At 42.6% G+C, this 13,569-nt stretch overlaps 2 protein-coding genes across 2 annotated transcripts; one reads left to right on the top strand and one right to left on the bottom strand.

The window, feature by feature from the left end:
- The first annotated feature begins 190 nt into the window (after window positions 1–190).
- Window positions 191–4,144, top strand: LOC131122400 (CDGSH iron-sulfur domain-containing protein 3, mitochondrial-like). The gene is made up of 3 exons (XM_058065381.1): window positions 191–332; window positions 742–858; window positions 962–4,144. The coding sequence occupies exons 1-3, from the start codon at window positions 246–248 to the stop codon at window positions 1,157–1,159; spliced, it is 402 nt and encodes a 133-aa protein (XP_057921364.1). The 5' UTR covers window positions 191–245; the 3' UTR covers window positions 1,160–4,144.
- Window positions 2,861–12,516, bottom strand: LOC131122358 (polycomb group RING finger protein 2-like). Its single transcript, XM_058065377.1, has 9 exons — window positions 12,379–12,516; window positions 11,721–11,848; window positions 9,733–9,829; window positions 9,598–9,653; window positions 9,401–9,530; window positions 6,503–6,542; window positions 6,319–6,417; window positions 5,068–5,148; window positions 2,861–3,962 (listed from the first exon to the last, which is right to left on the bottom strand). The coding sequence occupies exons 2-9, from the start codon at window positions 11,836–11,838 to the stop codon at window positions 3,579–3,581; spliced, it is 1,005 nt and encodes a 334-aa protein (XP_057921360.1). The 5' UTR covers window positions 11,839–11,848; window positions 12,379–12,516; the 3' UTR covers window positions 2,861–3,578.
- Between the last annotated feature and the right edge of the window lie 1,053 nt (window positions 12,517–13,569).

Here is a 13,569-nt window from a genome sequence, read left to right as displayed (position 1 = left end):
AAACACGTGCTCCTTAGGAAGCGATCCTCACAAGGTCCAATCACCTTGTCCAGAAGACATCAGTGTATGTAAATGTAAAGTCGTAGTTCCGCTCGTATGGGATATGTCTTACGTTTTCCTCTTAATGTCGCTGTATCCGACATAGACCCTGTCCTTGGTTACCTGTTCACATTATAACTAGTGTTGTGTTGCGTAGATTGAAGGGTCAGATATTGCCAGCAGTGGTTAACTGTGAATTTAAAAAAATGAACACCCTGATGGCCAAAGTGGACCATAAATGGATTTCTTTCACTTTGAGACGTTCATGGATGGCAACTATGGTAGCTTCCAAGGTAACAACAAATACTACAAACATTGTAGTATGTATGCTTTGTTGCTAATACGCTGACGTTTGTAAACTTGTTATTTACCTTGACTAACTAATGGTGGCAGAAAGTAAGGGGGAGAAGAGCGATACAAATATCGGTGGCACCGATACCAAGAGCTGTGTCAGTATCGGGTTGATAAAGCTTCATTGTGTTCAGTTGTAATTCTCGTTAATGTCATTGTCAACTCTCCTGAGAGTCCTCAAGGGGGTCAGAGGAATGTTACGATATTCTCTCAAAGTGTGTTTTGATGTTTTTTTTTATTAGTTCCGTGTCAAAAACCGATGTGATTGATTGTGATGTGATTTGTACTCTCAAAATAAGGAATTTCAGTACGGTATATTGTTTTCAAAAGGATATGTGCTCCTGTCATCAGGCCCATTTTTCCACAATTCCCCCTCAACCCGTCATCCCGTCTAAGAAGCCTTTCAAAGTGGATCTTGTTGGTGGAAAGCGTTATTCCTGGTGCACCTGTGGGCACAGCAAGAAACAGGTAAGTCACATGGAGTGGTGTGAAAAAGACACTGATCCCATTTGATTATGTACCTAATCAGCAATTTTCAGCATTTTGTCTGTTTTTTTTGTCTTTTCTCTAGCCTTTTTGCGACGGATCGCACAAGTCCAAAGCCCAAGGCCTGTCCCCACTGCGTTTCCTCCCGGAGAAAGATGCCACCGTTTGGTTGTGTGGCTGCAAGTACACTAGCAACCCGCCATATTGCGACGGAACACACAAGCAGGACTTCATACAATCCGCTCTTCTCCATACACACACTAACAGTTCAACTGCAGACTAATATGACCTGGGGTTGATAAGGCAAAACATTTTGTGTACTTTGCGTGTCTGTACTGCCCTCTGCAGTATGCACCCTGAATAACAGCTCACAACTCTCACTCTCACCATTCATTAAATTGTTAACAAAAGTCAAGAGGCTCAAATGATGTGAGCGTTCTTTTTCTACCACCGATTCCAACTGTGCCTTAGACGTGATGCAAACGATGGTGGGTGGGCGGGTGGCAATACTGCATAGCAGTGGTTCCCAAAGTGGGGTAGGGCACGTAATATTACGTGAGTGGAGATTTGAAAATTAGGCTTTATTGATGGTTGTATGTTTTTTTGTATTCTAGATTTTTTTAAAAAGTGGGTAGTGGTTCTTTTAGAGTTGGGAGATCATGGAAATATTCCACTTATACATATAATGGACACTTCATACTCAACAGGCAGCATCAAAACTAGCTGGGACGCAGGTTGCCGCTGCATTCAGGTACACTTGAAAATCACAGCAAACACAGCCACACATGCACATGCAGTCTAAAGTAGGTGACATTTAAAGCCAGCACTGGTTGCTCATACAACAATAAGAGAAAGTTCTAACAGACATCAATGTTAAACCTTTGGACGGATACTGCTTTATCATGATTGGTCAACTTTTCTCTTTGATTTGCTATGACTTGAATATGCTGACATAAGCCTTTGCCATCCTGAGTGGACAAAATAGAGAAGCTCTATTCAAATGAAATGGATTGAAAGGGAAGGATGCCTACATCAGAGTGGAATAAAAGATATACTGTATAGGATGATCATTTATCTATTTAGCAGTGCTCATGGCAAACTTTAATTTTGCTATGCTAAATGCACATTTTTCACCCGGAATTACAATAAAATGAATGAACCAACAAACTATCGTCAATATTTCAAATTAATGAACACAACAAGGTTTATGTTTTTGAAGCGTGCAGTAGTAGGGGGTACGTGGCTTCGGGTGAAATGTCTAAAGAGGTTCATGACTGTACAGTTTGGGAACCACAGGTAAAATCTTCTCTTGCCTCGTGAGCTGAGTGTCTCATGACAGCTCTAATGTTGGATTATCCTACCAATGTGCAAAATGGAGGAGTGAACCAGCAGCAATTAGGCAGAGAGTCCAAAACGCAGCAAGATTCCAGCCTAGTAACCTCGGAAAAAAACACAATATCACATGAAAACCACCAATAACTCCCTGAAGCTGGAAAATAGTCGGAAATAGTGTCCAAACATGTCCAAAGTTTGGACAACTCCATACATCTGTACCAAGAAAAACAAATAGAAGTGAAAATGTAAGAAATGCCCACATTTGTTGTTCAGGTGGAACAGAGCCTTAAACAAGTGGGAGAGTGCTTAGCACAGTGATACATGCTTCCATGTCACTAGATTTGTCAAGGAGCCCCCAGAGGTCCAATTACTGGCTAAACATAGTGACAATGGGGCTAAGTTGGCAACACCGATCCCTCCTGCTACATCTTATTCTCTGGCAGGCCAGGCGTGTTATGTATGAGGTAGTGGCAAATGAATTTGTTTGGGGCTGTCTTACGTACGTATATAAATGCGTGTTAGTCCCACGCTTTTAAGTGTTGTCAGTCCTACGTGAGCGTTTACGAGCTTGGTGGTTGAGTTTTTCCAGTTCGATTCCTAGCGTCCCGGTGTTCTTCAGGAAATGATGAATTGGACACTTGGATCAGAATACCTATTAAGTAAACGTTTTATTGACCTAAAACATGCACATATGGCTGATCAAAGCATTTTGTTTTTGTTGGAACAGACCAAACAAAAGGAATGTTGAATTTGATAAAAGAACATGGCCAAGTATTGAAAATCCCTTTGGAGTTCTCGTGACGGACGTGAGAGAAGGTGTCCAGCGAGCGGGCGTGGTAGTGCTTAGAAAAGTGACAAATACTTGTTGGTTGGGACTGTGGAAAGTGCATCAACAGTTCAGTCATGAGAGTGGTGCCTGATGATTGCTTTTCCTGGACACGTACAGCAGTAGATCCTTCGTTCTTCATATTTCAATCGTGCATTGACTCGCACTGCAATGCTTCACAGCATTTTGTCCCATTTTACAGAAGCCAAATGAAAAGTAGAAATGGAACGAACCACTGCATATACAATACAAAATGATTACAATGTCTTGTATAAAAGATAAGTTTATACATATGTATGCACACATGGTCACATTTGATACATACTGTACAGTCTGTATGTGTGCACTGTTCTAGTCTAACACACATGAGGCACGCACGCACGCGCACACACACACACACACACACACACACACAGTTTCTATTTGGCTGCACTTCAGTCTGTCACGGTGAAAACTGCCTCTTAAGTCCCAAAGGCAGAAGGTTCCAGTGTTTTTGCTCTGCACAAATCCAAACACTGTCCTCCCTCCTGTCATGCAGACATTAGGTCGGAGGAGGCAAACCGCTTTTGTCTCCACCCCTGGCGTCCTCCTTGCTGGCCGCCGAGCTTGTGCCATTGACAGTCAGCTTCCGGGCGGAGGACACGCCCTGTTTGGAGGAGAGGGCGTGTCGCTGAGTGTTGCTGGGCACAGTGGTACCGTTGGAGTTCTGGATGGCAGGAGAGAGGTTGTGAGGCGCGGGGCTGGACTGCGAGGAGGCCCGTGGCGGCTGCGCCGAAGAGGGACTGTGGACTTTGTCGCTCTGGGAGTCGCTCTCTGAGGTCGGGCTGGTGTTGACGCCGTCGGAGTGGCCCTGGGCCGCTGACTGGGCTGGCCTCCTGCGCTTCCTTGTGGGCTTCACCAAGTACTGTAGCGGGATGGGGCCGGTCTGCACACACAGAACCACCATCATGTATTACATTCTACACAGTACAGGGGTGGACAAAGTGTGGCCTGGGTGCCTTTTCCAACCTCACTAGGGTCACGGGTATGCTGGAACCTATCCCAGCTGAAAAAAATATTTTCAAGAAAAAAGAATAAAACACAACAGAAAAGGTGTAATTTTTTATATATGGTTGCTGAAAACGTTATAGGAATATAGTCATCAAAATATTATGGCAATAAAGTCATAATTATGCAAGAAGAAAATGTACAAGAAGAAAGACAAAAAACAGCAGCAGAAATGGAATAAACCTGTAAGAAGAATGTCCCAATTTAATTATAATGAGGAAACATTGTCAGTTAAGTAGCTGTAATATATTAAAGTTGTAGTTGAAATATTAAAGAAAACATGTATTTTATATGTTATTATATATATATTTTTTTTTTAAAAGCAAAAATGGGAAAATAAGCAAAGGCTGTGTTTCATACTAATAATAAGCGTGTGGTCCTGTACTGTAGACCACAAAAGGTTTTCTTGAGATGTATCTACAACTTGTTAGCATTACATTTTTCAGTATGTGGCCATGGCTGGCCAAGGTACCCTTCTTGTGACTAAAAGGTGCCCACATTTGCAAAAAAAAAAAAAGTAATTTCCTTTACATCGACATCGTATTGTTAACTTCAGCATTGTCACAGAATTGCCATCCATTTGTGGCAGGGGATGCCGTAATGATGTAACTGATTTGCATAATTGGCCATTTAATAAAATCTGGAAAAGCAAAACAAATATGTAATTGGAATTGCGCAATCTAGAGGAAACAACAATAGGTTTAATGGTGACTATAGGGCTGTTATTTCATGTCTAGAGGGCTCTAATGTGATGTTTTTAACTATAGAAATATTCCAGTTATTAACATCCGGGAAATTAATTTATCGCGGTTGGGTCTCACAACAATTAACCGAGGGACAAGTACAGCTTTATATGCCAATACTGAGTATATAAAGTTTAGTTGTGTGATTCCGTCAACAACGCGAGTCTTGTTTTACCTGTTAAACTGTTGTAAGTGATGATGGTGAATATAGCCAGTAAGATAAGCAGGATGAACACTCACCCGTCTCCACTCATAGAAGTAGGCAATATCCATTAGTGTGTAGTAGTCTTTGAGAGGCTCATCTCCATACAGCACTTCTACCTGTTACACACACACACACACACACACACACAAATAATGTATTTCAAGAACAATACTGCATCATGTCACACTACATAGATGAGTACATTTAGTAGGACATACAAGCCATATAATTTCAAGTAGTATGAAGAAACAGTAGTAAACCCCACTGGAAAGAGAGATAGATCATCCATAAAAATGCAGAATTGAACTCTATATACGGCATTTAGGGATGCATATCCAAAGATGTTGTGATGATAAGTTGTACTGTCCGCTCGTCAATCAGCACATTACTGTAATGTTGGGTGAGACACACAAGCACCAGACTTGATCACTGGAACAATAACAACAACAGGCTTTTATTGCACGTTTGGAATGATCTCACATCAGGCACACCCCCCCCCACCCCCACCCCACACTCATTTATTTTATTTTAGTTAAAAGCTCTTGACATTCCAATTGCAAAATTCAAGTTTATTGTTTTTGATTTGGGTCTGCACGGCGTGATCGTGGTTAGCACGCAGGCCTCACAGCTAGGAGACCCGAGTTCAATTCCACCCTCGGCCATCTCTGTGTGGAGTTTGCATGTTCTCCCCGTGCATGCGTGGGTTTTCTCCGGGTACTCCGGTTTCCTCCCACATTCCAAAAACATGCTAGGTTAATTGGCCACTCCAAATTGTCCATAGGTATGAATGTGAGTGTGAATGGTTGTTTGTCTATATGTGCCCTGTGATTGGCTGGCCACCAGTCCAGGGTGTACCCCGCCTCTCACCCAAAGACAGCTGGGATAGGCTCCAGCACCCCTGTGACCCTCATGAGGATAAGCGTAGAAAATGAATGAATGAATGAATGTTTTTGATACAGTGTATTCACATTGCTATGCCATATATTATTATTATATTACATATTGTTACATTAGTCACATGCTCAGCCTAAGAAAGACCTGGAAGAGCAAGGGTTTCCAAAGTGCGGCTGAGGGGCTCAAGGCAGCCCATGGCTTGTTTGTTATTGGCCTACAGCACATTGTGGGCTGAAATGATGAGGATAATGATTATAACAAGCCTTTTCACTTAAACAAAATACGTACTTGTACAACAAAACACTGATTTTGCTCACAAGTAATCTACTTTCTCCTGATCGTCTTGTTGTAAGAGGTGTGTGTGTGTGTGTGTGTGTGTGTGTGTAATTTACCCTGTAGTTGCTGGGTATGTCCATCTTACTTCTGAGGAACTTGGCTAAGTGCATGACTGACATGGCTGCCGGGCACTGCAGGAAGCGTTTACCGTTGGACTGACAACAAAGCAGAAATACAGGGTGACGACCAGAGCCATGAAAACTGCATTCCAACTCCCACCAAACCTTATCTGCTTTTTACCTTGTCCCCCTCAACCTCTGCACGCTGCCTCTCATTCGTTCTGCAGGAAAATACACAAAGGATTATTTTCTTAGTCGATTCATCTGAAGCTTGTTGTTTCTAGGAATGGAATATAGTTAGGCCCTAGACGGTTTGCCGTCTGCTCCACAACATACCAAAACATTTGGATAAAATGTATTAAACTGATATTTTGCTGAAACGCATCTATCTTCCATTGCTGATTACCAAAAACTAATGTGTTTGTGTTTATATAGTCACGGCCCGTATTCAGAGGAATGCCTTTAGAAAAACAGCTGGGATTGAATAAATTGATTGTTGCACCTGATTGGTCGTAGCAGCTACAACTGCCGTCATTATTTTTTACTTTGATCATTTTTACTTTTTGTTTCAATTTTGTGGAAAGGAGTTGACCAGTTCATAGCCTCACGCTTATGCATGCAAAGTTGTAAAACACTTGAAAATGTACCTGCATTGTTTTATGACTCAGTTACCTCATTCACCCCCAGCCGTTTTTCCAACGACAACCCCTTCAGTTGTTCAGACCATTTGGACTGATCTTTCAAGGCCCACACAATATTGTGTTCTATGGCTGTATGAACATGGAACCTACCAACAGATAAGACTCGCGTCTTTCATCAGAAAAAAAGTTTGTTTCTGATGTTCCTTTTCTGTTCCAGTAGAACATAGGTAAGTTTCAGGAAAATACCAGTTACCAACTAGAAAAGTGAGAAACCCAGCATTTTGACTTTCTTTTAAAACCATATGAATACATTATTGGGATCGGGGCGTTGGGATTTATAAAAACTGGGGATGTCTGATGGTTATCGGTAACGATAATTATCGGCCAGATATCAGCATAAAAATGTGATATCGGTTGTTATCGGTATGGAAAATTGAAGTTGGACAATATCAGCTTTGGGCAAAAAAGTCAATATTGGACATCCCTAATAAAAACTATGTCTTGGGTATTGAATGAGTCAAATGTCATATTTTGACTTTATTCTCATATGTTCAAAATTGCAACTTTATTTTTTTCTTTCATTTTGTTTCTCATAATGACGACATTAGTAAATGTGTTTTTGAAGATGTCACTTTTTCTTCATTCTAAATAGAATTCAGAAATGCAGGGCTTAAAGTTAAAAAAAATCTGAACCCACCCCCAAAAAACAAACAAACAAACAAAATTATATATATATATATATAAAATCACAGACACGAAACACTACTAAAATATCATTGTGAACATGACACACACCCCCAACTTAAAGATACCAAATACCAGCCAGAAGTGCATCCAATTCTACACAAGTTCCCAAGCCTGCCTTACTTAACCGTTTAAAGCCAATGAGAACGTTCCACTGTCAACAGCCTTATCGTTAGCGAGCTAATGCTAACAGAGCCAACAGGAGAAGCCCCAACCCCAGAAGTATAAATAGCATCTAAATGCAGCCCGACAGAATCATCTCCCGGTCAAACTCCGCTATTGCTCATAGTTGAAAACAGCATCTGAAACCCAGTTGAGGTGAAAGGGAGGATGTTTACAAAACGAAATACGGATACTGCTAAGTACAGCCTCCTCCTCCTCCGCAGTGACTTTGGAAGGGGCGGGCAGACTGCTTTGTCTCCACCCCCGTCATTCATTGGTTGATACGGGCATGCACTGCGGTCTCACCAAGAAACGCAGCTTTCTGATATGTTTTAATTGTTCCCGAATGCAAACATTTTAAAAGTATTTGTTCCAATTAATTATTCGTAAAAGTCATTATTCGTGCCGTTCCGAATACCGTATTCAGGTTCGGCTCCACCCCTCTAGCATACACTAGCTTCTTGAAGCACAGCACACAAAAACACACACCTTTTCCCAACTTGTCTTGAACGCAGCATAATCGTACGATTGGACAGTAGCGGTTTGGGGGCGAGGCTTGGCAATAGCTGCATTCAGATGATCATTCCGGTTCATTCAGTAAAAAGAGTCGTTCATTTAGGTCAATTGGTCATTAGCCTGTGATCTCCCCCTGTACATAGACCCGGTCAGCCGTGTCGAGTCAGTCCGTTCAAACATGTCCACGTTGTTCCGACTCAATAGCGCAACACGTGATGACATACCCTGAAATCTGACGTATTATGACAGCTCCCTGGTCCGGCGTTACGACCCCACCCCCGTGACCGCGTGACTCCCCCACCCCCCACACTCGGTCCGACACTGCGATCACGCTGCACTCCTTGTAATATAAAATTCTAGTAGAAATAACAACAATTATAAGGTTTTTACTATCTTGAGGGGCATTACAAACAATAATAAAAATTCTGCTGTGTCGGTCATGAATGAACGCCTGACGAATCAAATTGACCGACACACCACTATTGCCTGAGATTGACCTGGTCAATCTCTCGGTCTCGGTCTTTCGGTCAGCTAACCCCCCCACAGAGCAAGGTGCGACGATAGGATAAGACAGGCAAGCACGCAGATAGTCCCGCCCTGCAAAAGGAATGGCGAACTGACTCTCCAGCCAATCAAAAAAAAACATTTGCAACTGAATGGACTGAACGGGTATTTTAGGGGCGGTGACCTCGTTTATTGCATTCACAAAAAAAATAGTTCTTTTGACCCGTTCGTTCATGACCGATACACCACTAGTTTGTCTGGGTCCGGTCCGGCACATTCTTTTTATTTATTTATTTTTTTTCCGATGGTCATATTGAAACGCCGGAGATCCGGCACGGTGCCGGAATAATTTAAGCCCTGGAAATGTATTTGAATAATTATTGAAATCATTTTCATCATAATATTACAGCTTTTTCCTCCTGATATTTCAACTTTATTCCTGTTTTTTTTGCGTTTCTGTCCCAGCATTTCTGTCCCGGTGTGATGGTGACAACCCAAAAAGAGCCACTCACTTGTTCCTCTCGTAGAACTGTATGGACAGACTGATGATTTCGTCCTCTGCGATGTTGAACGTCTCCACCACTTCGCCTGGCTCCAGCACACGACTCTCCGAGTAGAAATCTCGTCTCCGCTTCATCTCGTCTGTGAGCGACACAGACAAGGATCTAGTATAGAAAATCAGGTTCACAAGGAAGAGGCTTTGTCTCACCTTTGAATAACCCCGGAACAAGCTTATAAACTATGTCTTGGAGAGTTTTGTCCGCTCTAAACAGCAAAAGAAAGAGGATGATGATGTTGTTATTGGGTTATAAACATGATGAAGAAATGATCTGGGATGGCTGACCTGATGCTGAGCTGTGGACACGTCTTGTGAACCTGAACGTCACATCGAGGGCAGAACTTGTTTGTCTCCAAGAAGGCGACGATGCATGTTTTACAAACTATACAGAGCGGCACAACACAGACGGGAATTATCAGTATACAGTGGAACCTGCTAAAGATAACATAAGTCAACCTAGCCATTGCAGGTGACATAATGGCGTCGTGGACCATGTGTGCCGACATCGACTTTTCAGTAATTGGTCCGCGACTTGATGAGCTGCTGTCAACATGAACAGGATCAGCTGTGAGACTAAGTGATATGACATTTAACTCTTGACATAAACTGACGCAGTTTCAAAAGTTCTGTCAACAAAAGCGATCGACCATACATGGCAACTTCAACGGGCACTTTGAGCTGGTCGACATAAGCAGGACCAACTGACTTAAGCCTCATGTGATGTTTGATTTGAACATAAACTAATTTAGACCAATTTCTCATAGGAACTAACTCAATTCTACTATGTCGACAAAAGCGGTCGACCATGGATGTTGACATCGACTAGAGCGGGCACTTTCTATTATGAAGTAAAAACAATGAGCTCGTCTGCATGAATTGACAAGTTCTCGTCGTCTTCAGCAGGCACTTTCTAGTGTCAACAAAAAACTATGAGCTTGGTCAACATAAACGGACTAATTATTTTTCTAATGTTAGCTCAACAAAAGTGGTTGACAAGCACTTTTTAGTATTAAAAGTTTGTTGTCGACATAAACAGGTGCCAGGGAATGTACTCCACTATAATACACCATCTATGTTTAAGCACGTTTGAATGTGGCGTGGGTAATACATTTGACTGTCAACATAAACGGACACATTTTTCATTGAAATCAAGACTGATTTTTGGAAAATAACACAGCGGACTGGGACTTGGGTCAGTCAGCATAGACATATTGTCGACATAAACGACTGATGTCAACCATGTATGTCCACATCGACTTAAGTGGACACTTTTATAGTAATAAAAACAACAAGGTGGACCAGGACTTGAGTCGGTCGACATTAACAGACTGATTATTTTTCAAATATTACATCGATAAAAGTGGTTGACCATGTATGTCGACCTAAGCAGGCACTTTTTTAGTAATCAAAACATCAAGGCCAACCAGGGCTTGATGGGTCAGTCAACAAACGGACCAATTATTTTTCAAAGGTTTTGTCAACAAAATCATTTAACCATGTATGTTGACATCGACCAAAGCGAACACTTTTATAGTAATAAAAGACAAGGTGGACCAGGACTTAAGTCGGTCAACAGACGGGTTGTCGACATAAACAGACCGATTATTTTTCAAATATTACATCGATAAAAGTGGTTGACCATGTATGTCGACCGAAGCAGCAACTTTTTTTAGTAATCAAAACAACAAGGCAAACCAGGGCTCGATGGGTCAGTCAACATAAACGTACCAATTATTTTTCTCATGTTTTGTCAACAAAATCATTTACGCATGTATGTTGACATCGACCCAAGCAGGCATTTTTATCGTAACAAAAAGAACACGGTCAACCAGGACTTGGTGAGTCGGCCAACATAGACTGGTTGTCAGCATAAATGGGACAATTATTTTTCAAATAATATGTCAACAAAACCAGTGCACCACGTATGTTGATGTCTACTTAAGTTGACAACCCAGAAACGGACGGATTATTCTTCAAATGTTATGTCAACAGAAGTGGTCAACCATGTATACGTCTGTCGGCGTACGCGGGCACTTTTTTAATACTCCAAATAAAACGGATGACCGTTGGGCGATATAGACGGGTCGTCGACATTTACCACGCTAATCATTGACCATTCACATTTAAGCACTCATTCATCAATGCGATTGCTAGTTTGAGATCAATCGGCTGAACAACACCACATGGAAAAGTGTAAAATGCCCAGTGAGGGACATTGTAGTTGTCGTCTACGACCATGCAAGTCCAACGCAATAGAGGAGGATTGTACTTACAGGAATGGAGGCATTCTACTATGGTGGTAGCATCAACTAAGTAACCAGCGCACAGCGGACAAGTCAGATGCAGATTCAGATCTGTGATTTTAATCCCATCGGGCTGCATTTTGTCCATCAGGATGGATCTGCAAAAAGAACGACATGGCAACGTGAATTCGGCTCATATGCTTCATGAGACTGTCCGTCGTGCCTCATGAAATCAGTGAAAGCCTTTCCCACACGCAGTCGTGTGTGCGGCTCGTCCCTGGGACACAATAGCAGCACCGATGCATATTGTAGCGATAAATAAATACGGCTTTGTGGGGGCCAGCCGTGCAGCTCGGTGCACAGCAGCCCACTTGAATGGCTCCTGCGTGGCCTCCTCTCGGGCATCAGCGCCGCGGATCGGCCGGGCGGGAGCAGCAACAAAGGAGGGAATCCGTTCGCGCGGAGCTCCGCCGCTCGATCCCGGAGCCCGGAGCACAAGTGAACGCACCACAGCCTCCCAGCAAGAGAGAGCGGCGTGAGGGAAAAGCCCACTGGTACACAAAGCAGCCATCTTAAATCCACTGACAGGGCTTGTGTGAGGAGGCGAACATGAAAGGCTGAAAATGTGACACGGTGTACTGGGATTGAACCAGCGAGCTAATAAATGCTAGTCGAGCCTCGTTCGTACCTGATTTGACATCGACGCTTCCCTTTTCGCTCGTACCTTCTTCTTACACTTGGACGCAGTTTGCAGCAGCGCCAGAAAATGGCTTTTTTTCAGCACCGTCGGAGGACTGCCCATTTTCTGTCACGTGATATTATTTTGTCGCCTCGTTCACCGGGCACGGGTGGGGGGTGATGATGAGGGGGCGATACTGCACTTTTTGGTATCAATCCGATACCAAGTAAATACAAGGCCGGTGTTGCCGGCGTTGCCGATACTTTTTCGTTTTTTTATTTGGTGACATTGCGTTTAATTAATTGCCTTTAAAAATAAATACATTTGTAAGTATGTATATGACAATGTACCACTATCAATTACACCGATATCCCTTTCATGAGTTCCTTTATTACCTGCAAACATCTGTAACTGCAAACGTTGATATCGATACAGAAACACGTAAATAGTAAATACAGAGCCTGTATTGCTGATACTACTACCGACATTTGATGGAAGTCTGTTACCTTGGGTACACCCGTATCGTTCCTCAAACCTAGAACCCTCAAAGAGACCCCAGCTTTGTTTAGGGCCCCATTGTCATAAATACTATTTAATATAATCATGACATTTCAGAGGATGAACTCAAATTCCATAATTGTTTAATGACAGAAATAAAGCAGAAGGATTAGAAGATATTTCATGTAATATTACATAAAAGATTACACATTCAGTTTGCTTACGCCCATTTGCGTATTCATTTCACAGAATGTAGTGCAATATGATTTTAAGCAAATTGGCCATGAAAGTTGTTTCATCTGAGGCTTTGAATAAAGCCTTTGATGCTCGAGTGCTTTGGAAATAAACACAAACATTTTAGCACTCGGGGACCCGTGTTTAAGAATACATACTGCATGTCAGGGGCCTGGCTCCGAGGTGAGGCCCTGCTATCCCACGTCCAGGCAAGTTGCAGCCCCTTCTCTTGTGTTTGGTCATAGGGTCTTTTGAATCACTCTTTGTATGATGCCTCCCAGACCCCTCCCTGGTGAGGCGTTCCGAGCATGCCCAGCCTGGAGAAGGCCCTGGGGCAGACCTGGGGCACACTGGAGGGAGTATGTCGATCAGCTGGCCTGGGAATGCCTTGGCGTCCTTCGGGTGGAACAGTATAATTATGCACTCTGATTTCAGGGTTTCATTATGGAGAAAAGAAACTATACAATT

Source organism: Doryrhamphus excisus, chromosome 1, assembly GCF_030265055.1.
Source record: "Doryrhamphus excisus isolate RoL2022-K1 chromosome 1, RoL_Dexc_1.0, whole genome shotgun sequence".
Lineage (NCBI taxonomy): Eukaryota > Metazoa > Chordata > Actinopteri > Syngnathiformes > Syngnathidae > Doryrhamphus > Doryrhamphus excisus.
Note: the sequence above shows the minus strand (reverse complement) of the source record. Positions and strands in the feature narration are given on the sequence as shown.

Coding starts and splice junctions, on each gene's coding strand:
- LOC131122400 (XM_058065381.1), top strand. CDS start 246: ATGAACACCCTGATGGCCAAAGTGGACCATAAATGGATTTCTTTCACT. Junction 333..741: donor CAACTATGGTAGCTTCCAAG/GTAACAACAAAT, acceptor TCCTGTCATCAG/GCCCATTTTTCCACAATTCC. Junction 859..961: donor GTGGGCACAGCAAGAAACAG/GTAAGTCACATG, acceptor TCTTTTCTCTAG/CCTTTTTGCGACGGATCGCA.
- LOC131122358 (XM_058065377.1), bottom strand. CDS start 11,838: ATGGACAAAATGCAGCCCGATGGGATTAAAATCACAGATCTGAATCTG. Junction 9,830..11,720: donor AGTAGAATGCCTCCATTCCT/GTAAGTACAATC, acceptor CGCTCTGTATAG/TTTGTAAAACATGCATCGTC. Junction 9,654..9,732: donor TGTCCACAGCTCAGCATCAG/GTCAGCCATCCC, acceptor TTTGCTGTTTAG/AGCGGACAAAACTCTCCAAG.